This window comes from Opisthocomus hoazin, chromosome 4, assembly GCF_030867145.1.
Source record: "Opisthocomus hoazin isolate bOpiHoa1 chromosome 4, bOpiHoa1.hap1, whole genome shotgun sequence".
In the NCBI taxonomy this organism is placed as follows: domain Eukaryota; kingdom Metazoa; phylum Chordata; class Aves; order Opisthocomiformes; family Opisthocomidae; genus Opisthocomus; species Opisthocomus hoazin.
In genome coordinates, this window is record NC_134417.1 from 91,689,896 (window position 1) to 91,716,232 (window position 26,337).

The 26,337-nt window shown below is 54.5% G+C and overlaps 3 protein-coding genes across 13 annotated transcripts in view; 1 reads left to right on the forward strand and 2 right to left on the reverse strand.

Annotated features, from left to right (window-relative positions):
* Positions 1-5,470, reverse strand: part of GJC2 (gap junction protein gamma 2) — a 43,950-nt gene extending 38,480 nt beyond the window's left edge. Inside the window, exons 1-2 of the mRNA XM_075419931.1 lie at positions 4,546-5,470; positions 1,852-1,925 (exon numbers count right to left, since the gene is read on the reverse strand). The gene's annotated coding sequence lies outside the window, so the exon portion shown is untranslated. The remainder of the gene's footprint in view (positions 1-1,851; positions 1,926-4,545) is intronic.
* A 2,068-nt stretch (positions 5,471-7,538) lies between these two features.
* On the reverse strand, positions 7,539-24,483 carry GUK1 (guanylate kinase 1). Of its 7 annotated transcripts, XM_075419936.1 has the most exons (10): positions 21,537-22,158; positions 21,273-21,392; positions 20,020-20,160; positions 18,184-18,297; positions 16,360-16,401; positions 15,085-15,181; positions 11,303-11,441; positions 9,247-9,331; positions 7,936-8,021; positions 7,539-7,716 (listed from the first exon to the last, which is right to left on the reverse strand). In XM_075419936.1, the coding sequence occupies exons 4-10, from the start codon at positions 18,293-18,295 to the stop codon at positions 7,681-7,683; spliced, it is 597 nt and encodes a 198-aa protein (XP_075276051.1). In that variant the 5' UTR covers positions 18,296-18,297; positions 20,020-20,160; positions 21,273-21,392; positions 21,537-22,158; the 3' UTR covers positions 7,539-7,680. The 7 variants fall into 7 exon arrangements, with proteins under 7 accessions (XP_075276051.1, XP_075276052.1, XP_075276054.1 ...); XM_075419937.1 differs by lacking the exon at positions 21,273-21,392; XM_075419939.1 differs by lacking the exon at positions 20,020-20,160.
* Positions 24,442-26,301, forward strand: MRPL55 (mitochondrial ribosomal protein L55). 5 transcript variants are annotated; one of them, XM_075419946.1, is made up of 4 exons: positions 24,442-24,529; positions 25,681-25,754; positions 25,827-26,010; positions 26,092-26,301. In XM_075419946.1, exons 2-4 carry the CDS (start codon positions 25,735-25,737, stop codon positions 26,233-26,235), a joined length of 348 nt encoding a protein of 115 aa, XP_075276061.1. In that variant the 5' UTR covers positions 24,442-24,529; positions 25,681-25,734; the 3' UTR covers positions 26,236-26,301. The 5 variants fall into 5 exon arrangements, with proteins under 5 accessions (XP_075276061.1, XP_075276060.1, XP_075276062.1 ...); XM_075419945.1 differs by having other exon boundaries at positions 24,455-24,559; XM_075419947.1 differs by having other exon boundaries at positions 24,475-24,559; positions 25,692-25,754.
* Positions 26,302-26,337: the final 36 nt, after the last annotated feature.

Genomic DNA, 26,337 nt, shown 5'->3' on the forward strand with positions numbered 1-26,337 from the left:
ACAGAATGGTAGAGGTTGGAAAGGACCTCTGGGGAGCATCCAGTCCAACCCCCTGCCGAAGCAGGGTCACCCACAGCAGGCTGCACAGGACAGCGTCCAGGCAGGGCTTGAATATCTCCAGAGAAGGAGACTCCACAGCCCATCTGGGCAGCCTGGGCCAGGGCTCCGTCACCCTCAGAGGGAAGAAGTTCTTCCTCATGTTCAGATGGAACTTCCTCTGCTTCAGTTTGTGCCCATTGCCCCTTGTCCTGTCGCTGGGCACCACTGGAAAGAGTCTGGCCCTGTCCTCCTGACACCCACCCCTAAGATATTTATAAGCATTTCTAAGGTCCCCTCTCAGCCTTCTCTTCTCCAGGCTGAACAAGCCCAGCTCCCTCAGCCTTTCCTCCTAGGAGAGATGCTCCAGCCCCCTCATCACCTCTGTAGCCCTTCTCCGGACTCTCTTCAATAGTTCCTCATCTTTCTTGAACTGGGAAGCCCAGTTCAACGCTGCTGTGTCTGGCAGGCATTCGTGGGACCACCACCAGGTTCAAAAGTGGGGACGCAGCTCGAGTATCCTGCACTTCCAACCAGGAAAACTTATAAGCCTCCCCTTTCCTCTCACCCTACACCCAGTACAGCCAGGTCAGCTCGTTGCTGGTTGTAACAGAGGGGACTGGAGCGTTGCACTTGGCTTTTTGTAGGGTTTTCCCAGCAGGACTCAGTCCCCACTACCTCCAGGCTGGCTTTGCCTTCAGGAGCCAGAGACACCCCTGGGGCTGGATGCCCACCATGTAGGTGCTTTACTTTCCATCAGCAGGACTTGCCTGATAGCAAACAGGAGAAGAAACCCCGGTGCTTCCAGGGAATATCTAAGCTTCATGCTGGACTGAGGAATTGGCCACTGTGGGGCTGATGATGGGGGGATGGCCGCCCCATCCTTCCCCGAGCCTGTTGGTCCTGGCTCCCAGGGGGTCTCCTCCCCATGTGGATTCACTCAAATAATCCCCTCTATGCGGCAATGAAATAAAATACACCAATTCTCCGAGCTCAACCTGGGCACAGGCATTTTGCCTTTTCTGCCTCCCTTCTTTTTATCGTGTCCTCGCATCTCTGGCAGCCGGGATGGGGAAAGCAAAAGCCAGGAAAACATCCTGTTCCTCCCTCCTTTCATGCCTGGGGAGAAATAAATCAGGCGTCAGGAGGGGGATGCATCCCCGATTTCACAAGCGTCCGGTTGTACCAGTTGCCGCCGCACGCAATCTGAATTGCAGATGGCTTCTGGCTATTTACAGGGCCGGGGCCACGTCCCGGACAAGCGGAGTCACGGCTGCTATTGTCAGAAAAAGCTGAGCCCGTACTGGATTCCCCATTTTTTGCCCATTTTTGGAGCCTGGGAGCAGGGCTGAGCCCTAGAAACGGGGAGCACAGTGTTGATGCTGATGTTTCGCCCCGGCCGGTGCTCCTCGCAGTGCGTGCCATCCCGTCCGGAGCCGGTCGGGTTTATGGATCGGCGTCCCGCGCTCTCCAGGGATGACACAGTCGCACATCCAGTCGATGAGGCTGACCCAAATACAGCGCCCGGCAGGGCAGGCACGTCGTGGCTCCCAGTCCAGCTCTTGTCCTCATGGAGCTGGAGATGGCACAACTCCTACAAGCATCACGTACCGATGGGATGCTCCCCAATACCCTGTGCTAGAGAAAAAACTCGATCCTCCCCATGACTTGCTTCCCAGCAGCAGCACGGTCAGGGAAAATGAGCCCTGGAGGAGCGATGTCTTGGCCGAGGGATGCCCGCACGGGTCGGGTCCCGCCGGGGTCAATTAGCACCAGCGAGGGGTTGGGAACTGCTGTGGTTTTTTTGAGATCTACCTTGCGTTGGTGGTGCTGCCGAGCGTCTCAGCGTGAGGCAGCAGCAGCCGGCACGCGGTGGTCACCTCGTTGTCCTGCGGGAGAGCACAAAAAGGCCATCAGCATCCCCAGGCAGGGACCATGTCACCCGGCATAAGGCCAATCTCAGCTGCAGCCCCTTAAAAACAAGCCCACAATCTGGCACGGCTGAATTCCTTGGCTGGGGTAAAGCCATCCCCAGCCCACCGAGCCCACCTCCCTCCTGCACCCGCGGGCGCATTCCTCGTCCGCTCCAGCACGAAGTCAGCCAGCTTGGCGTGGCTGGCGAGATGCCGAAGGATTTTGCACCTCAGCGGGGTGGGCAGGTCTCACCCCACGGCTCCGCTGCAGAGGGTTGACCCCAGGGAGACAGATCGCACCCCAAAACCCTTTTGGGAAGGGTCTCGGCTCCTGCTTGAGGCCACGCAGGCTGACAGAGGATTTTCTAGAAGAGGTTTTCTGCATACTGATGGATATAGCAGGAAAAAAGCAGCTATTGCCAGAAAAGCTGTTAACTGGTGGCCTTGGACACCCAAGCCTTGGACCACCACCCACTGATGTGCTGAACAAACTCTCTGGAAGGTCCTAAACGCGTGCGAGGAGCCCAGGCTGGCTTGCAGGAAGGTTTCTCTCCCCCAACAATTACTTCAGACAGCGCTCGGGTCGCTGTAGCCACAGCCCTACCCATCCCACGCGCCGCCGTGACCGCGTCCCACCACGCCTTCGCACCCGGGATGCCAAACCCCAGCGCTCGCCATCAGAAGCACGCGGACCAAGCTAGAAAGCGACAGGCAAGCAAGAAAACCACGGTTATTCCTACTTCTTTTTTGCCTCGTTGCTTATTTTATACGCCGGCCGCCCAATTATTTCCCAGGCCGGCTCTGCCCCGCGGTGCCTTTCTGCAATCACACGGAAGGAAGCTTGAAAATCAGGGCTGCCTCCAAAAGCACGGAGATGCCAAGAAAAGCCACGGCAAGGACAAGTCTCCAGACTGTGGGATCACTGTGGGGGGAAGCGTGATGCTGGAAGGAGCCAGGGGCGGATGAGCTTTGGGCTAACTTTGGCTGTTTGAAGCTATCCTGGAGCGCGGCTCCGGCCTTTCTTGGCTTCCCCCAGGGTGATCTGGGCGCTGGCTTCGGGGACTGCCTGCCCTCCTGCGTCCCTGCACGATGTCCTTCCCAGGAGGCATCTCGGTGCTGTTGAGTCACCTCTGCGTCTAAAGCCACCGACCCCACGTGTGCCTCTTGAGGGGGGTCTTTCTGTTGCCAAAGACCTTGGATGGGCAGGAGGGCGGGAAAAGCGATCAGCTCTCGCCCCAGAATTGGTGTGTCAGCCCCGGATTCAGCAAAACCCACAAGATTGAGACCACAAAGCAACTGCTTTGAGAAAAAAGCGCTACGGGGTTTTATTAATTTTTTTGCATTGGCTCCAAAATACCCTCAACCCCAGCCTAGGAGAGCCCCCGCGGCAGATTTTATCCCAGCTTTTCCCCGGCGTGGCTCCTCACACCATCCCATCCACCATCCTCGTGCGGATCAGCCTTCCTCCCCCAGCATCTTCCTCCTGCAGGGATGTAGGATGAGGTGCTGCCACGCTTCCCAGAGCATCACACAGAGCTGGAAAAAGCTGAACTCCGTCCAATTTTATGCCAATGACAGAACAGTGAAAATATATATATCTAAAACCCCTATTTCTGACTTCTCTGCAAGGAACGCACAAACAAGCTCATTCTTTCTCATGGGGGTACCCCAAGATGGAGTGGCAGCAATCACAGCCACACTTGAGGAAGGAGAAATTCATCCCTGTGGCCCCGTGGGGTTTTAAGGATAGTTAAATAAAACCACATTCGACAGCATTAGCTCCCTCTTGTCCTTCATCTTGCCCACCAAAACGTCCCAAACCTGTTGGTTGGTATGTTCCACACCTCCCTGCCTGGAAGATGGGAAATAGGTGGGAAATCGGGTCCCCCCAGGACCGGCATCTTCAGTCATAGAATCCCTCCAGGCAGGGAGACTCCAGTAACCTCAGCCACAGCCTGACCCCTTGATCCCATCCCCAGCCCTACACTGAGCGCCGGGAGCTGCCGTTTGCGGTTGTGCAGGACCCCGATTTCAGCGGCCGCTGTGACCGCGATGCTCAGCACGGTCATCGCCCGCCGCAGGGATGCGGAGATGGCTGCATCCCCAGCGAGCCAGCACCGAAAATACGGACCCAGAAAGGTATTTATGTCTGCAAACACAATTAATAGAGGTTCCTTTCCAAGGAGGCAGAAATTAAGCCCATTTCAACAGGTGCCTTTGCCCACCCCGTTACGAGATCCGATGCGCAGCACGGCCCCTCCAAAACACCGAACGCGGAGAGGGGCACTGCTGACGACGACCGGCGAGCGATGCTCGGCAGCCCCGCCACCAGCAACCCGCTCTCCGTCCCCCCGCCACCCCATCACCTCACATTAGCGCCGGGCATCCAGGCGTTCGCCGCTTCGGTCCGTCAGACGCGGCTAAAAGCAGGTCACCCCACCCAGGGCGGGTTTTTTAGGATTTCCCTCTCTGTTACTGCCAGGGAAGGGGGATTCAAGAGATCTAAATTACTCTTTTTTTTTTTTTTTCCTCCCCATTTTCCAAGTGCTGGCGGTGCCGCCGTACGGCTGAAGCGTCGTTCCCGGGTGCCACTCACCTCTCCCGCGGGGACGGCCGAAGGCTGGGCTGGGGGCTGGCGGCCGCGCAGCTCTCGGGGCGAGGGCAGGAGGACAGAGCAGGCAGCGGCTGGGCATTTCCATCTGGTGACAGCACCGCAGGTCCCACGCCGCAGCTGGAGACCACCGGACTGGGTCCAGCACCTCTGCGACAGCGCCGGGCTGTCGTTTCTGCCATCTAGAGGGGACGTTTCCCCATTGCAAACCGCGGCCCTCAACACCCTGACGAAACGCCGCGGTTCGGAAAAATATCACGGTCCGTCGCTCACCGCCGTAGGAAGAGCCTGGCCGCGGCGATTCACGCCGTCGGGACGGGGAAAGACGGATGCTGTGAAGCAGGTACATCCCCAGAAAATATCTGGGGAACCATTTCCCTGCTGGTTTAACCAAAGCGAGAACCTTGCACCGTGAAACTTGTGACAATGTTAAGGATTTCACAGTACAATCTATAAAAGATATATTTCAAACACCCAAACACAGGCAAATGATCAAAATAATCACCAACTCCCACTTTTCTGAATGCAAGCAAGGTACTAAAAGGGTTGCCCAAGGTCTGGTTCTGCTTATTTGTGTCCACAACGTGGAGGATGGAGCTTGGTAGCTTAGGAGGTGACCCGGACTGAGGGGGACCACAGGCGTGCTGGAGCAGAGCAGCTGGGTAAACTGGCGAGGTGGGAATACAAAGAGGATGAAACCCAAGAGTTGAGTTGAAGTTACAGAATCACAGAATGTTTGGGGTTGGAAGGGACCTCTGTGGGTCATCTAGTCCAACCCCCCTGCAGAAGCAGGGTCACCCAGAGCAGGCTGCACAGCACCACGTCCAGGAGGGTCTTGAATAACTCCAGAGAAGGAGACTCCACAACATCCCTGGGCAGCCTGGGCCAGGGCTCTGTCACCCTCAGAGGGAAGAAGTTCTTCCTCATGTTCAGCTGGAGCTTCCTCTGCTTCAGTTTGTGCCCGTTGCCCCTTGTCCTGTCGCTGGGCGCCACTGAAAAGAGTCTGGCCCCGTCCTCCTGAGATCCTCCTTACAAACCTGCATGACTTTGGTGCAAAAATACCACAGGGCGCTTGCGGTCTGCACGCTGCCAGCTTGCTCTGGGTTCGGTTTTGGGGTAGACAGCTGGACGGCAGCACGCGTGGGATGGCAGCTCTGCGGGACTCGCCTGTCCTCGAGGACCACACGCAAACCGCCCGGATCCTCCAGGACAAACAGCCCTGGGACGAGCTGCTCCGTGCACCCGTTTGCGGCGACTCCTCCTTCCTCGCAGCCCAAAAACCCACCTGGAGGCACCAGACGCGGCACGGCTCATCCCTATCCCACGCTCACCTCCAGTGAAGGCTGGGGTGCTTGAAATACAGGGAGCTCAGTGAGGAACCAACCCCTCCGAGGAGGCTCGGGATACGACCTGCCGGAGGGAGCAAAGGGCTCAGAAGTTATAGGAAAGCATCAACGTTAAGGCTGAAGAGCAAAGCTCTCCACGTCTCAAGCCAGAGACCTGCCCGAGGGACAGCGGCTAGATCAAACAGATCTCTCCTAGCAGAAGGGATTTACTGCTGCCCTCAAGCTCGGCATCCAAAAACGCCTCGCAGCTTGGGAAGGAAACCTTTTCTCCTCCAACTTAAGAGCGTCTAAAAATCCACCTGTGCCTAAACTCAAGCAGAACAAGAAGTACCTGTGAATTGCACGATTGCTGCTGGGCTGGCAGAGAGGAGAAGCTCACAGCACGTTTCCCCCAGAAAAAAAGGCAGCGGACAGATGATGTCCTGCAACCATTCCCTTCCCCTCTCGGCTTCTTAAACAAACCCATCGGCTGACAAGGACTGCGCTTGGAGCAGAGGCCGAGGGCGGCAGGCACAGATGGGGAACGCCTGGAGGAGCCGTCGGCAGCTCTGCGAAAGGAAGCAGGAACCCGAGGGAGCAAGAGGATGCCAACGCTTGTGAGATCAGGTGCCAGCAAAGAGGGGAGCCCCTCCGTCTGCAGGTGGAAGTGGGGGTCACAGTAGTGTAAGCAGCTCCCTTCTGAGAGCGGCATTAGAATCACAGAATTCCAGCATGGTAGGGGTTGGAGGGGACCTCTGTGGGTCATCTAGTCCAACCCTCCTGCCGAAGCAGGGTCACCCACAGCAGGCTGCACAGCACCGCGTCCAGGTGGGTCTTGAATATCTCCAGAAAAGGAGACTCCACAACCTCCCCGGGCAGCCTGTTCCAGTGCTCCGTCACCCTCAGAGGGAAGAAGTTCTTCCTCATGTTCAGCTGAAACTTCCTCTGCTTCAGTTTGTGCCCCTTGCCCCTGTCCTGTCGCTGGGCACCGCTGAAAAGAGTCTGGTCCCATCCTCCTGACACCATAGAAATACAGAATCATAGACTACTTCGGGTTGGAAGGGACCTTTAGAGGCCATCCAGCCCAATCCCCCTGCAATAAGCAGGGACACCTCCAACTGGATCAGGCTGCTCAGAGCCCCGTCCAACCTGACTTTGAATGTTCCCAGGGATGGGGCATCTCCCACCTCTCTGGGCAACCTGTGCCAGTGTGTCACCACCTCCACTGTAAAGAATTTCTTCCTTATATCCAGTCTGAATCTACCCTCTTTTAGTTTAAAACTGTTACCCCTTGTCCTGTAACAGGCCCTGCTAAAAACTTTGTCCCCATGTTTCTTATAAGCCCCTTTAAGTACTGTCAGGCCGCCCTAAGGTCTCCCCGCAGCCTTCTCTTCTCCAGGCTGAACAGCCCCAACGCTCTCAGCCTTTCGTCCCAGCAGAGGTGCTCCAGCCCACGCCAGGTACCTCCACAAATATCGCAGTGGGATCCTCGGCCGCGTGCCACGGCCGCACACAGCTCCACCACCGCCTCGCAGAACGGCTCTGCCCTTCGGCAGCGGACGCCGTGCAATCGCTTCCAAAGCGTCCGCCCGAGGTACGAACCTGGGAGAGCCCTCACCGAGTGCGTGGCGAACAAACACGAGCGTGACCGGGTTTCGTTTTCTTTCCTTTTAATAGAAACGTCCTAGAGTAACTTGGGAGGAGGATCAGCCTAAAGGGAATGTCTCTCGGAATAAAATGGTGTGACATGCTTCGGGAATGATGTGCAAAGTTAAAACGTCCAAGCAGGCTCAGCTCACGACTTCCTGGATTCCTGGGTCTTCTTGATTTCCTGCAAGGAGATCAGGAAAAGAACTGAGCTCTTGGGCCACCGATCCATCATCACTCCTACGCGAGCTGTGCTCAACTTCGTCGCTCAGCGGCTCAAAAGAGATGAAGTGTGGGCACGAGGTCACATTTCTGCGGCCGCCCTACAGACAGACCCTTGCCCGCTCAGCCTAGAGGTCACGTCTGCCCGGGGAGCGCGGCAGCAGAGCCCCGAACAACTCACCTCCAGGAGTGTCTCCTTCAATTCGGAATAGGCTTTTTCTAAATCATCATTAATAATGACCAAGTCAAACAGGCCAGGCTCTTTACCTAGGGGACGAGGACAGAGGAGTCAGACAACACTTTACTTCCCTGCATCGTCTCTTGCGCATGACCCGAGTCCCTGTGGCATTTAAATATCATTATTTCAGCCACTGCTAACGAACTTCACTGCCACGCGCACACAGGGAACTGCAGTGGGAAACGATGCAGTACGGTGCTTCGACCATCAAGAAAGATGAAGAGCTACTGGAGAGAGTCCAGCGGAGGGCTACAAGGATGGTGAGGGGACTGGAACATCTCCCCTACGAGGAGAGGTTGAGGGAACTGGGCTTGTTCAGCCTGAAGAAGAGAAGGCTGCGAGGGGACCTAATAAATGCTTATAAATATCTCAAGGGTGGGTGTCAGGAGGATGGGGCCAAGCTCTTTTCAGTGGTGCCCAGTGACAGGACAAGGGGCAATGGGCACAAACTGAGGCACAGGAAGTTCCGTCTGAACATGAGGAAGAACTTCTTCCCTCTGAGGGTGATGGAGCCCTGGAACAGGCTGCCCAGGGAGGTTGTGGAGTCTCCTTCTCTGGAGATATTCAAGACCCGCCTGGACAAGATCCTGTGCAGCCTGCTGTAGGTGACCCTGCTTCGGCAGGGGGGTTGGACTAGATGACCCACAGAGGTCCCTTCCAACCCCTACTATTCTGTGATTCTGTGATTCTGTGACCAAACTCCACTCTTGTTCAAGACCAACCAGCGCTCCTCGGAGAACACAAGTCAGAATCCCAGCATGTTGGGGGTTGGAAGGGACCTCTGGGGATCACTCAGCCCAACCCCCTGCCGAAGCAGGGTCACCCAGAGCAGGCTGCACAGCACCGCGGCCAGGCGGGGCTGGAATATCTCCAGAGGAGGAGACTCCACAGCCTCCCTAGGCAGCCTGGGCCAGGGCTCCGTCACCCTCAGAGGGAAGAAGTTCTTCCTCGGGTTCAGCTGGAGCTTCCTCTGCTTCAGTTTGTGCCCGTTGCCCCTTGTCCTGTCGCTGGGCACCACTGGAAAGAGTCTGGCCCCATCGTCCTGACCCCCACCCTGCAGATATTTAGAGGCATTTCTAAGGTCCCCTCTCAGCCTTCTCTTCTCCAGGCTGAACAAGCCCAGCTCCCTCAGCCTCTCCTCGTAGGAGAGATGCTCCAGTCCCCTCATCATCAGATGTTTGTGCAAAAACCACCTCCTAAATCGCCAACGCACCCCTTCTCCTGGGCACATCGCTCAAAAGCCCCCGGACTTACTAAGTTCCAAATCTACGCGGGCTGCAGTCAAACGCTTCCGTAAACTTTCTTCTGTCTCAGTCTTTCGGTCACGTAGTCTTTTTTCCTAAACCCAACAACAAATATGTTAAAGAAATGAGTGTTCCAGATGCTGCATGCAGAAACCACCAGCCACCCCTCACAACATTCTGCAAAGGCTGAGGGGCCTCATTCACAGCCCGGAGTCCGGGCTCAACACCTCCTGCCTAGAGCTCAGGTTCCCAGTCTCTTTTTTTACCCCACCCCCCATTTTTTTTCTTGCAGGTACTGCTGGGAGATCAAATCTCTCTGCTGGGCTCTGGCAACTGGTGCTGTTGGTTTCCTCCTCCCCGAACTCAGCAACACAGACTGCCTCATCTGCTGAGAGCAAGAGGGGACAGCCAGGAGTCCTGGCCTCCACTGCCACGTACCCCTTCGTGGCTTCAGCAAGTCGCCTTTGCGTGTCCACATCCCTCTCTGAACCATGACAGTGATTTCACTTCTGCAAGAGGGACGCTGCAATCATTCTGTCGGGCCCCCATGGGTCGGCGGCCTTGCTGGACTTGTCAATGCAAGAGGAAGACTTGCTCGGACTCGGGGGTGAAGAACCCAGGAGTTAACAAAGGGAGCAGTTGACTTGAACAATGAGCGTCGCTTATCTTATCAGACAGAAGCAAGGGGTGACGGCCTGTCCCTGTAAACCAAGTGACCCCTGGGGTGTGACGAAGGCCGAACAGCCAGATGTTGCTTCAGATAAAAACAGAGGGCCCCCCTCAGCATGTACGAAGATCCCAGCTCCCAGCATGTCGAAACCACCTCACCAAAGATCTCAGCAGTATAAAAACTGGCACCTGAAAACCCTCTTTGGAGGGGGAGCCAAACGAATCTGACGGACACGTCGACAGGCCTGAACCTCTCTCCCCCCCAAGAAGGGACGCCTTTTTGGTAAGAGTCGTGCCTCTGACTTTGTCAGACGTATCCTCAGGAACACATTGTTAATCAAAGCACTAAATCATTACCTTGAGCTCAGCTTTTGTAGACAGTGCATTTATCAACCGCAATCCCACATCTGTGATACCTGTTGCTTGAATAAATCACCTATTGTTTCAACTTCGCGAAACTGTTTCAGTGAAAGTCCCTGGGAGGGCTCTGACAGGCAAACATTGAATCTGACAAGTGGCCACATACTTAACCCTTTAGACATAAACCATGGACTGACAGGACAAGGAGCAATGGCTTTAAACTAAGGGAGGGTAGATTTCGACTAGATATAAGGAAGAAATTTTTTACTGTGAGGGTGGTGACACACTGGCACAGGTTGCCCAGAGACGTGGGAGATGCCCCATCCCTGGAAACATTCAAGGCCAGGTTGGATGGGGCTCTGAGCAACCTGATCCAGCTGAAGATGTCCCTGCTCACTGCAGGGGGGTTGGGCTGGATGGCCTCTAAAGGTCCCTTCCAACCCAAAGCATTCCATGATTTAACGACCAAGCCTGGGACTAGGAGTGAATCCAGCCGCACCTAGGCTCCTCTCTGAGAGCGCTGAGAAAGCAAGGGGATTCAGCTCTGAACCTCGTGACTCAGCAGGGCTTTCCCCTTGCTGCTTATCAGGCTCCTTTAACCCTTTTGACACGACAGCCCCCTAAGACCAGAGGGGTACAGGATTGCCGGTGCTGCAGAGAACCAGCCTCCCTCGGTTTAACTCCAACTGCTGCAGGCGAGTCTGAGCACAAAAATCTCCTCCTCTGCCCAGCGTTAAGCACAACTAATGCATTTAAAGGCTGGCCACGCTGCGATGGAGTCTGTAACCCGCGCTGAGGCGCGGAAAATGTACAGGAGGGACTCAAAAAACTGGGCACAGGAAGATTTATCCCTGGGAGCCAGAGACTGGGGAGTTGGACCGCGCAGAGGTAACAGTGTGCTCAGAAACATCCTCCCCACCTATTCCACGGCCCTTAAAAACAGCGAGATGAACCAATGAGGGGGGAACCCCCACCGCTTCAGAGCAAGACGCTGATTACCTCTAACTGCCTAACGGCAAAGGAAGGCGGTCGCTCACCAAGATGTCTATGGACGGAGGCTGCACGGAGATGTAGATGGGGTTCAGGTCTGTCCTCTTGATGTTCTTCACGCCCTGGATGTCGATATCGAGGACGCAGATCTGGTTCTGGGCCTGAACCGCCTGCACAGCAGCTTTACTGGGGACAGAGCAGAGAGGGAAGAGGTCAGAGTGGCCAGCCATAGCCATGGGGGTTTGGTGTGTCCCCCTTCAGCAGCAGGTCTTCACCTCACAGCGCTCCCCTGCACCCAAACTGTGGCAGGAGAGAAGAGAGAGCCTGCTCTGCTCTTGCTAAATGACTTCTCCTTCCCCAGGCATCCTTTGGGTCCCTGGGGCAGAGCAGGGACCTGCTGTCTCCTGACAGAAAAGCTGGCAAAACCACGATGGCAGGTGTGGAAACGGGTAACGTGCGACTACCCCATGAGCAGCGTGGCTCGCGTACAGTCTGTAAAGCTCCTGCCTTTGACAAACACACGAGCAAGCTTCACTGCAGAGCAAAATCACTGAGAACTTCCCTTCTCCAGAGAGCCACCAAGCTCCATATCTCCATACCCATGCTCTCTCCTGAGGGATGCTTGATGGAGATGGATGCTCCTGCCTGGGCTGCAAGATGCACAATCAAGAAAATATTTTTTTAAGTGGCAGTTCTCATACATCATTAAAGACAGCATCTCTTCCACAGCAGAGGGGAATTGCCTTGAGCTTGCTCCCAAACACCTACAATTCTCCCTTGAGAAGCAGCAACGCCAGCCCTCCGCACTGGAGGTACCTGGACTAGTTACTGGGTAGCAGCCCCCTTGGGAGACTTTCCAGTCAGTACTGGCACAGGTTCTCCTGCAAGCCAGAGCTCTGTGGCAGGATGGACAGTGCGGAGAGAAACCCTGCCAGGAGCTCAGAGGTGGCACGGCAGGTTTGGAGATCGTGAAGTCAGGAGGTCATGCAATGGCAGCAGAGATTAAGAGAAAACGTGGCCCTACAGGCAGCCTCCAACTCGCTCGATCCCCTGCCCACACCCAGGGCACCTCTTTGGACCTCACCCCGTCACTCTGCACCACCGAGGTTTGCTCCCTGATGCCTTCTGCAAAGATGTGCTGAAACAGACTCCCTTCAAAAAATGCTTCTGTGTTGTCCTACACCCCAGCAAGGCAGAGTCAGAGCTCCAGCAAAACAAGATTCGGGACCCCCAGCCCTCCTCCCGCAGCTCTCACCAGCCCCGCTTGCAGCTGTGGCAGCTGGGGGAGACAGGGTCTTCACCGGCACGGAGGGAAAGCACCCATGGGTGTCACAGAGCAGCGGTTTGCGTTGGCAGGGTGAGCAGAGGAAGATGTGACAGCACAGATGGAGAGTCCTGAACCCACGGGTACTGCAGCTTCACGACAGAAAGCCAGAAAGCATGGAGATAGCGCGAGCAGAAGGTGCTTCTCGGAAGGATACGGAACAGAGCCCTAAGACAGCGACCTTGTGCCTGCACTCTTGATTTCAGCCTCTAATTTAAGGCAGCTTCAAAGAAATTCTGGTTTCTGTGGGCAGGACTTGGTGCTATCCCACAGACAGGGCCCTTTCAGGGCTCTTAATTTAAGCAATTAATTTCTAGCTATTCATTGTTATTAGCTGGTGAGATTTAGTAGCAGAAAGGATTGGCGAAAACTTCAACTATTCTGATAAGCGTGAGGGACCCTCTCTCTTTTATCACATACCTGACTGGAAACATCCTTAGGCACTTGTAGAGCAAACATAGAATCATAGAAATCATAGAATCATAGAAAGTTTTGGGTTGGAAGGGACCCCTAGAAGTCATCTAGTCCAACCCCCCCGCAGCGAGCAGGGACACCGCTAACGAGATCAGGTTGCTCAGAGCCCTGTCCAACCTGCTCTTGAATGTTTCCAGGGATGGGGCCTCCACTACCTCTCTGGGCAACCCGTTCCAGTGTTTAACCACCCTCATTGTAAAGAATTTCTTCCTTATATCCAGCCTAAACCTACCCTGTTTTAGTTTAAAACAATTACCCCTCATCCTGTCACTGCTGTCTCTACTAAAAAGATTGTCCCCATCTTTCCTATAGGCTCCCTTTAAGTACTGAAAGGCTGCAATCAGGTCTCCCTGCAGCCTTCTCTTTTCCAGGCTGAACAAGCCCAACTCTCTCAGCCTGTCCTCATCGGAGAGGTGCTCCAGCCCTCGGATCATTTTTGTAGCCCTCCTTTGGACCCGCTCCAACAGTTCCATATCCTTCTTGTGCTGAGGATAGGCTTGGAAAGTTTCTATATTTATTTTTTTTTTGTAAACTGGTCTTTATTGCTGAGATGGGTTAGGGCTAATTTCAGCTGCCACCCTCTACGTCCACCATCACAGGGAGAGCACAGGCAGCGTGAACATGCAGAGGGGACCAAATATGGAAGTGAGGGCCAGGGAGAAAAGCACCTCGGAAACAAACCCAAGCACGCCATTTAATTTGGTTAAAGTATCGAATTCCTGCATATTTCAAGGAAACTGACTGAGTTTCTTCTCAGCACCCACCCTGAGGAAAAGGCACCAAAATCAACTCCACCTAGGTGCACTTGCCTCCTCCATGCTGCGGCTGGCTGGATTAAGCAGGACACATGTGAAGGAAGGAAGCCTGTCCGACGCAGGATGAAGCCAGGGGTTAAGGAGCTTTAACTCAATTTCTCCTTGGTACTGGGTATTTGCAAGAAGAGCTATCAGGTTTTGCTTCTCTTGCCAAACCAGTGACACTGGAGGTATCGAGGCCAGGGCAGGGGATCGTGCTGCTCCATCGGCCTCAGAGGGAGCACGGCCAGACCCCGGCAAGCCTGCCCTTCGCTGCGGTGACAGCAGCGACGCCTGTGCCTGTCGCACTACGACAGCTACGCTACTGACACACCAACCCACCAAGCGCTCCTCCAGAGCTGCACACCTACAGCTCGTTCTGTTTGGGGGCTTTATGCTGGTGCCTCTCGTAAGGAAGCCATCCTCAGAAGCTCACTTTGCCATCTCCAAAAAATCCTCAAAAAAAGCTCTTTAAGAAATGTAAGTCTTCCTGATAAGCGTTTCAGGCAAATCTCCTTAATGCAACTAATTAAATACCTCAGGAAACATTTGACTTTCCTCCTTAGTGGGTCCTTTACTGTAGCACCACAATTTTCTCACGATAATTATATAAGATATCTGACTTCTAATTAACATTGCAGCTTAATATTTTATTGATCATCAGCCCCAACGCCCAGGGCAATGCTATTTTAAAATCCATCCAACTCTTTAACAACAGTCAAGGGTGCCATGGAATTTATCTGTTCATAAGCAGCTGCTCTGGTAAAGCCGCACGTGTACTCGTAGCCAACACAGGTATCATCACGTCTGCTCCTGAATCCATCGTATTCAGACCATTAGGTAACACGGGGATAATGAGAGTAAGTCTCCGTGCTGCCCATTACCTTCTGCAAGCACTTGGAAAATACTAAGGATTGTAAATAGTCTCTGAAAATCACCCCTGTGCAAGAGAAGCATTTGAGTTTCTTCAGCAGCCCTCAAACACTGGAGGCTACAGACAATCTCACAGCGCAATGATGATTTAATTATGATGAACTAACTCTCCGCAAGAGTTAATTTTGCCATCTTAATAAAGCCAACAAGGACCCTGCTATCAAAATAAAAGGCTTTGCTTACGGCAGAAATCTGAGCGTTTGGGGGAAAATGGTGTCACACAGTCAAAATATCTTTTCCTTCACCATCGTCTCAGCTCCCGGCACCGCCTGGGTTCAGCCCCAACAGCGTCTGAGCCGCATACCTCGTTCCATACATGTTCCCGGAGAACTCTGCGTGCTCGATGAATTCATCAGCATCAATTTCTTTCTGCATTTCCTCTCTGGTCACAAAGTGGTAATCTGGATAGGGAAAACAGGAAAAATAGCCAGAAATTAACAGCTTTGAAGGCAAAGTTTATGGTCAAAATGACACACATGGGTGCTTAGGGGAGAAGCAAATTAAAATCCCCTTTGGACAACGCTGGCGGACTGCAGATATCTGCTTCTTAATTGCGGTATACAGCATCTCCTCTCCACACCAATTGCCCAGACACCTGCTCAAAACGTTTTGGAGCTTTTTGTGTGGCCAGACATGCTGCTGTACCCGCTCTTCCATATCCTTTCCCCTTCCTGGTGCAGTGGGAAACTCCCCCCTGGTCCCCACAGGTGTGGAACGCATTACAGCAGGACTGCCAAGGCCCTTGATTTGAAAGCATTCATGATTAAAGACTAGAATGGGACAAGAGAGGGAGATAAAGGGGAACATCAAAAACGAATGACCTAAAAAGGAATGTTTCTCTATCTTTTGTTAACATTCCTCCCTTTCACTTCACAGCAAAACCTGGCATCGGAAATTAAGAACAAACCTCATTTCATTCTTTCTGAAATACACAAACAAACCAAAAACCAGAAAGGCAGCTGGCCAGCTGGATGCAGGCTGTTAATACAAAGGCATCTCATTAAGCAGTTGCATTTCCCAAAGCGGTGTGCATTTGAGCTACCTCGCCAGAGATACCTGGCACTTCGGAAAACCAAGCTGCTCAACATCCAAGTACAGACCAGGGTGCTTAAACCAAGAGCCCCGCTTTGAAAACCTCGGCCAGCGAGTCACAGAGATGGTGTCTAGAAAAGAAAACGGGCAGCACGTGCTTTGCCTCTGTTAACATTTCACCATTTAATTAAATTTTGTTTTTGTTCTCCCAAGTCCATCCCTCTTCATAATCTTCCCTCCAACGCACAGCACACGCTGCAGAACAGCGGTGCATGGCTACGGTCTCACTGCCGCTGAGATAAAGAACCAAAGTGTGTGTACGTATGCATACTTATATACGCATATACATACACACAGGGAGTCTCAAATAAATCATTACTGAATGCCCGCTCCTCCTGCCTATGGAAATGCACCCTACAAATACAAATGTAGGACTAACTTATCTGCTAGTGGGGATTCACGCATGCACTTCACGTAAAGACCTAAAATTTTTCAGAGGAATTGTTTGCCGAGTCTGACGAGACAGGCCCAGCTGCAACACACTCGCCTTTGCCATTCACTTCTCCGGGTCTTGGCTGCCTCGTGGTATCTGTAAGCCAAAAAAAAAACCACAACAGCCTTGTAAATTTTGTAGATCACCCAAGGAAGTAATAGTATCAAGGAGATAAAAGCACACACGCAGCAGATTAACCCAACCATGCAGTAAGCTGACCCTCTATTTAAAATGATCAAAGCTTCTGGAATCAGCTAGCGTAACACACAACGACACGCCAGATCGGCCTTTAACTGAAGAATCCTAGATAATCTGAAAACAATCAATTAAAATTGTTAGGGGCTGAGCAGTCAGTGTGGGATTTACTGGGCCGGGCTTAGTTTTTAGCTCTGCTACAGCCCTCCTGTGTAATCCCAGACACGCCACTCGGATCTCTGCCTCGGTGCAGAGGAATTAGCAGTGCCCTACTTCGCAGGGTTATCTTCATTTTAAAAGATCACACACCACCTACACAGGTGCTTAAAATAGCCAGGTTTAATGCACAAGGGCAAACTCCTGCACGAGGTAGGTGAACAAATCTGACAACTTTCGAACCCTGCTGGCAGTCGTTCAAACCGGTATGATTTTAAGCACGTGCTCTGCAAACCAACAAGGAGCTGACAGCCATCACAGAGAGCAACACTGATTATTTTATTTAGGACCAGCAGTGAGGCTCTGATCACCTGTAAGTTTTTAGAAAGCACCAGTTGCCAAGGTCTAAGTGGCCTATGGAGATTTAGGAAAAAAAAAAATATCTACCAAGAGGCAACCTTGGGGAAAATGGTAAGATTTCGTTTGGAGTGAGAAGTGAGATTCAGTTGAATCAAGAGCTTAGGATGAAACACACAAAAAGAAAGATAATTTGGGGGGTTTTTTTTCCCATTGCCAGTAACCTTAAATTTTTAAACATCCAGTATTTGCCCTTTCAGAGTAGAACAAATCCAGATCTCAAAGCAAGGATTTCACTTGCAGCATCCAACGTGTTAGGACAGTAAAAAACGATTTGGTAATGTACTTAAAGACACCTTGCAAAACTCCAGGGGAAAAAAATCAGGCGAATGAGCTGCAGACACAGCCCAGACTCCGAGGGCAACCGTCCAGTTGTCACTCCAGAAAAAGTAAATGTAATTAGTACTGCAACAGGCAAGCTGCCTGAAGAAGGTTCCCTGCAGTTACTCTGTTGTGGATGCAGAAGGACTGCAGCACCGCCTGCAGGGAAGCGTGAACGGATGGAGCCAGCCAGCCAGGGGTTATTTTCACATTACAGGGAACCATCCCAGGTAGAAAAAAAAAGGACCCTTGGCCAGCACTTAGGGACCGCTGTAGAAAAAGTCAACCAACCAGCAGAGCAATGACAGGAGAAGGAAAGTAAGCAGGCATTGGGGCGAACTGCTTCTCTGACCGACCCAGTAACGAGACAGGCTTCACAAAACTCTCTGATTTTACATCTGAGACTCTGGTGCGCAGCCCCGGGGCTGTTACAACCCCCACCAGCTACCGCAGGTGGGTGGAAAGAATCAGCTTTCGAAGCGGGGGGGGCGGAGGTTGTTACTTTCAGAGTCAAGGATTGGAAAAATCTCATCGCCTCTCTGAGCTGTGTTTGGAGGTGTGGGGAGTCACCAGACCTGGAAAGGGTGCTGTTCCAGACAGATCTTAGACTTGCCACTCCACACCAGTAGTAAAGGGTGTCCTGGCTTTTTTAAACATCCCAGAGAGCCCGCAGACAGACTAGGACACAGGCAAGCCAGGGAAGCCCACTATTTGGGGCGTGAACGCAGCTCTGGGCTAGCAGCCCTGAGCTCCTCCACTGCCCTTCCCCAGAGATGTACGGATACTCACGGGAGACGCTGAAGCCGAAGATGTTCTCGTAATCTTTAAACAATTTCTTTAACAAAGTGCTCTTCCCTGCACCCGACGGGCCACTCAGAACCACTGGTCGCGGTCCCTGCATGGCTAGAGAGACAGAAAAATACATGTCTGGTTAGAAACACCCATGAAAAAACACAGCTCTGGATTCCCAGGGGTGCTCAGCCCCGTAAAACAGCGTCTATCCTTTACCCTCGCATACAGGTTTCCACAGGCAAATCTGAAATGATGAGAGATCACCGGCCTAGAGCTGAGAGGAAGGAAATTAAGAGTGCAGGAAACACCAGGGAAATTCAAAGAGCTATTAAATCTGCAAACTGACTGCAGGCAGTGGGAGCTACCATCTCTGTACTGCTGCAAAACGTCCAGGCTGGGAGCCGTTGAGGACTTGGATATCGTTCTGGAAAGCAGACAGCGAAGGCCACCAGCAAGGCAGCAGGACAGCTCCACCTTGCTTCGCTGCTGGCCCCAGTTCTTACCTGGGGAACAAACACCTCAGACAAATAAAGGACACGTACCACTACAGCATGAACACTTGTTCTCAAGGGACTGAGGTTCAACTCATAGGACGTAACCCAAAAAAGGCGGAAACTGGGCTCCAGCTGCCACTAAACTGGGATAATTCAAGCCAGCTCTGTCCTAGCTCTCTCTATCACCAGGGTTGGGTCCCTCTGGGACCCAAATCCTAGGGAAGATGTTCCCCAATAGGATAAAAAAGCTGTCTGTGCCTGGTGGCATGTGGAAACACCACGGGACATCCATGCCGGGCCCCGACGCAACACTTGTCTTTCCTGATGGAGCTGCAGTCACAGCCACCTCCCTCTCATGGCGAGACGCCTCGAGGAGCGTTTGCAGGAGGTGCTGGCAAGAAAACAGCAGAAGTCAGACGGCGTTGCACGCATGCAGCTCCGAGCGAGGGATGGGATGCCCATGAGATTGCCACAGCTCTTACGTCACCCGTTTACATCCTAACAAGCACAAACTACGAGCCTACGATGGACAGTTACATGTTTCCTATCAGTCCTGGGATAAACATCCACACGCAAAGCCTTCACCACAAGCAGACAACGCACTGAAACCCAGACCCAGAAGCCCAGCTTAAACTCCACCACTAAACCCCAAAGCCTTGCAACAGCAGTCTGAACACGAGTGTGATCTGGGACACGAACGTGCTCTGGGATTTATTTCCATATTTCCTGAAGCACTAATCCCAGCTCAAGGCGTCTCATGGCAAGACAGAAGGATTTGGTTCCTGATACAGAAAAAAAGGCAGCCTGGGGCTACACAGACCTTTCTGCAGTTGTTTCTTCAGCCAGAAAAAAGAAAAAAAAAAAAAAAGGTGTGTTTTCATGTGCCTGCCTCTCTGAGGAGGAAGAAAAGTTAATTATCAACATGTGAATAAAGAATAAAATCCTGTACCACACCACAGGGGGTACCGCTGGGGACCCTCATCCATTAACAGCAATTCAGCAGCTTCTAAACCAGAGGCAATGACGAGAGTGGGACAAATCAAACAAGCCTATTTTTCCTATTTAAAAACAATTACTTTCTGCAAGCAGTAAAGCCCCTGGAAATGCATATTTTCTTTAACCACATCGGCTGGGCGCGGCCTCAGCAGCAATCAGCCGACAGACAGTATAATGCCTTTCTATTTTAAATTAAATCACAGCAATGTCACCCTGACCTTACACATCACTTTTTAAACAGCCTTAAGCCAAATGCCGTCTCTTACAAAACCAGCCGCGGATCGTGCAGCGGTCTCACCCAGCCAGGCTGCCCCCCTGACCCCAGCCCGCGCGAGCTGGATACCTGCTCAGCCCTAAATCCCTCCCGCGCAGCTCTGCCGTCGCGCAGACGCCCATCAGGCAGCACCACAGCCGGCAAACGATACGAGTTCTCCCGCTGTTCCTGAGGACGCTTTGTGCTCGCCTGACCAGAGTTTAGCCGAGCCTGTACGAAAGGACGGGGTATTACTACACAAAGACTCAGCAGGTGCCAGCAGCAGCTAACCTGGGTGTAAAATCACAGAATCACAGAATGTTGGGGGTTGGAAGGGACCTCTGGGGATCCCCCAGCCCAACCCCCTGCCGAAGCAGGGTCACCCACAGCAGGCTGCACAGCACCGCGGCCAGGCAGGGTTTGAATATCTCCAGAGAAGGAGACTCCACAACCTCCCTGGGCAGCCTGGGCCAGGGCTCCGTCACCCTCAGAGGGAAGAAGTTCTTCCTCGGGTTCAGCTGGAGCTTCCTCTGCTTCAGTTTGTGCCCGTTGCCCCTTGTCCTGTCGCTGGGCACCACTGAAAAGAGTCTGGCCCCGTCCTCCTGACCCCTACCCTGCAGATATTTAGAGCCATTTTGAAGGTCCCCTCTCAGCCTTCTCTTCTCCAGGCTAAACAAGCTCAGCTCCCTCAGCCTTTCCTCGTAGGAGAGATGCTCCAGTCGCCTCATCATCCTTGTAGCCCTCCGCTGGACTCTCTCCAGTAGCTCCTCATCTTTCCTGAACTGGGGAGCCCAGAACTGGACACAGTACTGCAGAACTCACCCACATTCAACCACCACCCGAAAGAAAAGTGTCTTTTGTTTGGTTTTTTTTTTGCTGTTGGTGTCCTCCAGGTGCTGCACCCCAGAGATCCACCAGATCAGCCTCACAGGACCGGTCCCATTGTACCTGCACGGCCATGCTGCTGGATTAGGCTCCATCCTCGGAAAAAAACTTCCTAGAGGTTTGTTCAGCCTTGCTGTGTCGTTCTGGGGACCTGGCCCACCTTTCCCTTAGCCCCTGAGCTTTGATAATTTCCAAGTATCACACGTTCTGCCTAAATGTTCAGTATTGAAAGTGGAAGGCATGCCCTCCTGCACCTCCTCACCAGCGAAACGCTGTTCAGTGCTGGCAGCAAGGAAGCAGAGAGGGGCCTGTGCCAAATCGCTCAAAGCATCTCCCTCTCTTCTGCCCCTGCCAGTTCCTCTCGTCCACATCAATAAAACTCGCGAGCCTGAACCACTGCTTGCAAAACGCTCAAGAGAAAGAGGAGCTACACAAAGCTTGTCGCTCTCCGGCCATACCAGCGCACTCTGCAACGTATCCGCTCCCGAACGACGCTCCTTCACCGCACGCCGGCTTCCTCGGCCGCCACCAAAAGCCCCCACACGCGACTCTCTCCGCGTCTCAAAACTTCATCCACCCTTTAGCAGGCACAGAGAGGTAAAAGCGGAATTTAAAGCTGCCCAAATCACTCACACCCCTTCCATTCAACCCCAGACAAGCTGGGAAGGGGTAAGAAGAACGGGCAGAGCGCTGGCTGGGAGCAGGCTCCCACGCGTCCTTACCTTGTGCTTTTACTGCCTTTCAGCCGAGGTATAAAGGCCGGCTCCTCGCAGCAGCGATGGGCTCGCAAGACGAGCGAGCCAGCAGAGAGCCGGGCTATTTGTGAGCTGCCTAAAGCCTTAATTACCGAGCTGCAATTTTAAGACGGCCAATGAACACCGCTCGCTGGTCTTTAGTCTCCTCTCGTGGTTTTTTTTCCTCCGCTCCCTGCTCTCCGGGCTGGTGAAGCCGCAGTCAAACACCGCTGCCGCGCTGACGGGTGCCGGCCCGGCGCTTCGGCAAACACCAGGACGTCTTTAGCTGGTGATCGAGTGGTGACGCACACCGACACCAAGAACGGACGGGCTGTTAGACAGCACCGATGCGCCTCGGGCACAGACCCCAGGCTGTAAGGCTGCTACGCTCGCACGGTACAACCAACAGGCGTGCAGTTGAGGCAACTCTTCCAGAAAATCACTCAGTCTTGGGTTTGGCCAGGATTTCACCTTTGGGGGGAGATGGAGACGCTCTCCTCTACCTTACTCCCCTTTTTTTTTTTTTGTTTTTTACAAAAATATTCAGAACTGAAGTGAAAAAAGACAGATGGGTTGCGATCACAGGTTTCACTTCTTTGGGAAACGAGCTAAAAATAAAACAAGAGACTTGCAGGTGCTTCCTCTTCCCTCCCTCCAAAAGAATCCCTTCTCCTTTGCTGGAGATCTGCAGAGAAAAAACAAGATGTAATTTAGAGGAGCAAAAAAAAAAGAAAAAAAAGCCATTTCCACTGCCAGATGGGGCCTCATGGGCAGCAGATGCCAAACACCCAGCTGGCAAACTGGGAATCTGTGCCGGCGCTGGGCAACACCAGCTGCCACGGAGCATTTTCGGAAGGCGCCAACTGCCCGGCACAGTGCAGGGTTCTGGGGGCAGCCGCTCGGGGCTGGAGAGGGGAAGGACGGACATGTCCTGGGCTGGTGAACGGAGATGATGATCTCTGCCTCCAGACGCCAGCAGTGCGGGTGCGGGAGCGGCTGTCCTCTCCTCCACCATCGGATTTGGCTAAATACACACCCCGGCCCCGAGGAATCGCTCCTAACGCCGAGGTGATCTGCACACCGATATCACTGCCCTCACCGGGCTCCTCCGCTGCCCCGGCACACACAGCTCCTCTCCCTCCGGCAGCCTGAAGCCCTCAAAAATCACAAGTAAAGTACCAAAAAAGCCCAAGAAACTAGATTTGGTGGAGACGGGGCTCTTTAAATCCCCCACTCCGTTCCCAGCCCGGCAAGTCACCTGCACGTCACATTTCCAAGCTGTCTGCAGCAGCAACGTTACAGGTACGTATTTATTTTGAGCAGCAGCTCAATTTTTTTCCCCCGTTTGCTCAGATTTTGGAATTTTCAGAGCAACCAGACCAAAAATGTCTAGCACGGAGAGTCTCTTGCCTCTACCAAGTTACTCCTGAAATGGTTTTGGATCCAGCCTAACCACTACATATCAACAAAACCACAGCAGGCTGGAGTCGACCGGCAACAGAACAGCATGGGTATTTAATAAAGACCCTCCAGTTTGGGGAGGTGCCACACCTGGGCCTGAGGACAAACAGCCACGTAGACCCCACGGGGCTGCACAAGGACGAGGGTGGTCACGGAAGGAGGACGCAGGAGGCTGTCACCAGGGCGAGGAATGTTTCTCGGTCTGCTCCTGCCTGCTAAACTCACCCTGCATTTTAACTGTAAGGCAGCAATGCAACTAGTAAAGCAAAGTACAGACATCACAAGAGTTAAATAAAATTAATGCTGATTAGCAGGGCGGCTTTACAGAGAAGGTAAAGCCCCCTTACAAAGTAGAAAAGAAGATTAAAGGACAGTTTCCCTGTAGCCCCATAAAAGGTCTCCGGGATTAGGATTATAATCCCATTCCCTATTTTTACCAGGTTCGTTATCAAGCTGCAACTTCCACCCTTTCCCAGTTTTGGGAGCTTTCTGAAAACCCAGCCCAGCTACAGCAACCCAACAAAGTTTAATGTTATCCAAGAGCAGGCGAACGCTCGGCATCGCGGCGTCTGTGAGGAGCCCTAAGGACAGGACGTCCCCTCGGACAGTCAGATGGCACCGGCTGCGGATCCACGCTCGTTCAGTTGGGGAACGGGTGGGCGAAAGCTCCGGGGCTTCACTCGCAGAGACCGCACAGGACAGAGCTCCTGCCCCGGGTCGCTTCAGTGACAGCAATTATTCGCAGTACCGAAACAGGAACACTCAGGCACCTTCTTCCTGGGAATAATTATCTACGAAGCGCTAATTAGCCCCTTTCACTGGCTGCAGCGATGGGTGCTCCTTGCGAGCAGCGATAGGAACCGAACCACTGGCCTGAGGTCACCGCAGAGACCAGCTGGGTCCAGGCGACGAGGCCAGGAGTCACCCCCAGACCTCATCCCACCGCTAACCTGGAGCAGTTTCTCCAACCAACCGGTTCAGGACAGCCTACCCAGCTGGGCGATGCTCAGAGGTGACGCTCGGACAAGGCGTGGCGTGCGCTTCCCCTCACGCACGCCGCGTTTCACCACACAGAGCTTTATTTTTGGCTACCTGGAGGGTGCTTACACCCAAAACAACCCCGGTCTTGCCTCACCCCGTACCCGCAACCCCCAACCGCATCAGCCAGCTCGGCTTTGGCTAACCGGGGAGAGCGGGGACACCCATGGGGACCACCGGCGGCCTTCAAGGCCTTCCCTCACGGACAGCGCGGCTCGGGGGGGCGGAGGGGGTACCCCACCCCCCCCCCCGTGAGGGGCTCAGCGCCCCGGGACCGGCCGGGCCTCACCCCCCGGCTGCGGGAGGGCCCCCCCCGGGGAGGGCCGGGCCGGATCCCGTCCCGCCGCGCTCACCCGCCCGGGCGATGGGGCCGCGCAGCCGCCGCCAGCTCATGAGGGGAGGGCTCGCTCCCGGCAGCCCCCGCGCGCGGCCGCCGCCCTGACGTCGGGCGCGAGGGAGGGCAGCGCGGAGGAGGCGGTCACGTGAGCGTGGAGGGGCGGCGGGACCCAGCGGTGCGGGGGGGGGAAGGCAGCATGGGGCAGAACCATGGAGCCGCTCGGGGGGGGGATTCAGCTCGGGGCCGAGCCGTGATGGGGGGAGCTGAACCATGGGGGGAGCTGAACTATTGGGGGGGGGCGAACCATTGATGGGGGGAGCTGAACTATGGAGGCCCCCCCGGTGCGTTGGGCTGAACCATTGCGGGGCGGGGGGCGCCATCGTGAGGCTGAACCATGGGGGGGGGGAGCGCGGTGGGCTGAACCATTGCGGGGCGGGGGGGGCCATCGTGAGGCTGAACTTGGGCCGAACCATTGCGGGACGGGGGAGGCCATCGTGAGGCTGAACCATGGTGGGGCAGGGGGAGTCATCGTGGGGCTGAACCATGGCGGGGGCGGAAGCAGCCATTGTGGGGCTGGACCATGTCAAGGGTGGAGGGGAGGCATCGTGGGGCTGAACCGTGATTGGGATGGGGGGAGCTGTTATGGGGCTGAACCACGTCAGGGACGGGGGGGGCCACCATGGAGCTGAGCCATGATTGGGGCAGGAGGAGCCATCATGGGGCTGAACCATGTCGGGGGAGGGGCGTTATGGGGCTGAACCATTATTGGGGTGGGGGGGCCTTGTAAGGCTGAATCATGATTGTGGTGGGGGGAACCATCGTGGAGCTGAACCATATCAGGGTAAGGGGGGCCTTTTGGGGCTGAACCATGATTGGGTTGGGGGGAGCCATCGTGGGGCTGAACCATGATTGGGACAGGGGGGGGTCCATTATGGGGCTGAACCATGTCAGAGACTGGGGGAGCCACCATGGGGCCGAACCATTTTAGGGGGGGTGTGCACTATGGGGCTGAACCATGATTGGGGAGGGGGGAACCAGTGTGGGGCTGAACCATGTCGGGGGGAGGGCCGTTATGGGGCTAAACCATGATTGGGTTGGGGGAGCTATCATGGGGCTGAACTATGTCAGGCATGGGAGGGGGAGCCATGATGGGGCTGAACCATTGTTGGGGCAGGGGGAGCCAACGTGGGGCTGAACCATGATTGTGGCGGGGGGAGCTGTCAAGAGGGACCCTGTGGGGCTGCGCCGTGTTGGGACATGGGGCCATCGCCCCCCGGATCCCCCCTTGTCCCCCAGGACGTCCCCAGGAGCGCCCGTGCAGAGGATCCATCCTCCCTGGCCTGCACCACGATGGCGTCCTGGGCTCTGAGGTGAGGCTGGGACCGCCGCGGGCCCCCTCGCCTTCGCCTCCCCGCCATGGCCTGACCTCCGCCTCCCCGCAGCGCCCTGCGCCTCGCCGCCGTCCCCAGGCTGCCTCTCGCCTCCTCCACCCGCAGCAACTCCAACCGCGCCTCCGTCTGCCACCTCCACCGGCAGCTCTACGGCCGCCTCTACCCCGTCTTCCTGGTCAACACCGACGGCTCCACCGTCCGCCTGCGCTACCGGGAGCCGAAGCGGCTCCTCACGGTGAGGCTGGGGGGGTATGGCAGGGCCCGTACAGGTGAGGCGAGGCGCCAGGGCCTGACGCCGCTCGCTCTCTCCCCTCAGCTGCCCCTGGACAGCAGCACGCTGCCCGAGGCCCAGCGCAGGGCCCGGCTGCGGCGGCAGGTCCCCAGCAGGCCGAAGGCCGGGGCGGAGGAGACCTTCGAGGGCATCGACCTGGGCACCTACAGCCGCTTCTGGAAGAAGTGAAACGCCGAAATGAAAATTAAATATTAATTTAAAAAATAAAGGCGTCGCGGCGCGCTGCTGTGAGGAGTTTTGTTTTGGTTTATGTTCTTCCGCCCCCCCCCG

What these genes read in the sequence shown, in the direction of transcription:
- GUK1 (XM_075419934.1), bottom strand. Translation starts at nt 24,440, where the DNA reads ATGAGCTGGCGGCGGCTGCGCGGCCCCATCGCCCGGGCGG. An exon ending in CGGCCCCATCGCCCGGGCGG is followed by an intron (nt 18,298 to 24,400) that starts GTGAGCGCGGCG and finishes CTGTCTCTCTAG; the next exon opens with CCATGCAGGGACCGCGACCA. An exon ending in TGAAGGAGACACTCCTGGAG is followed by an intron (nt 7,717 to 7,935) that starts GTGAGTTGTTCG and finishes ATCTCCTTGCAG; the next exon opens with GAAATCAAGAAGACCCAGGA.
- MRPL55 (XM_075419941.1), top strand. Translation starts at nt 25,181, where the DNA reads ATGATTGTGGTGGGGGGAACCATCGTGGAGCTGAACCATATCAGG. An exon ending in TGGAGCTGAACCATATCAGG is followed by an intron (nt 25,226 to 25,680) that starts GTAAGGGGGGCC and finishes CTTGTCCCCCAG; the next exon opens with GACGTCCCCAGGAGCGCCCG. An exon ending in ATGGCGTCCTGGGCTCTGAG is followed by an intron (nt 25,755 to 25,826) that starts GTGAGGCTGGGA and finishes GCCTCCCCGCAG; the next exon opens with CGCCCTGCGCCTCGCCGCCG.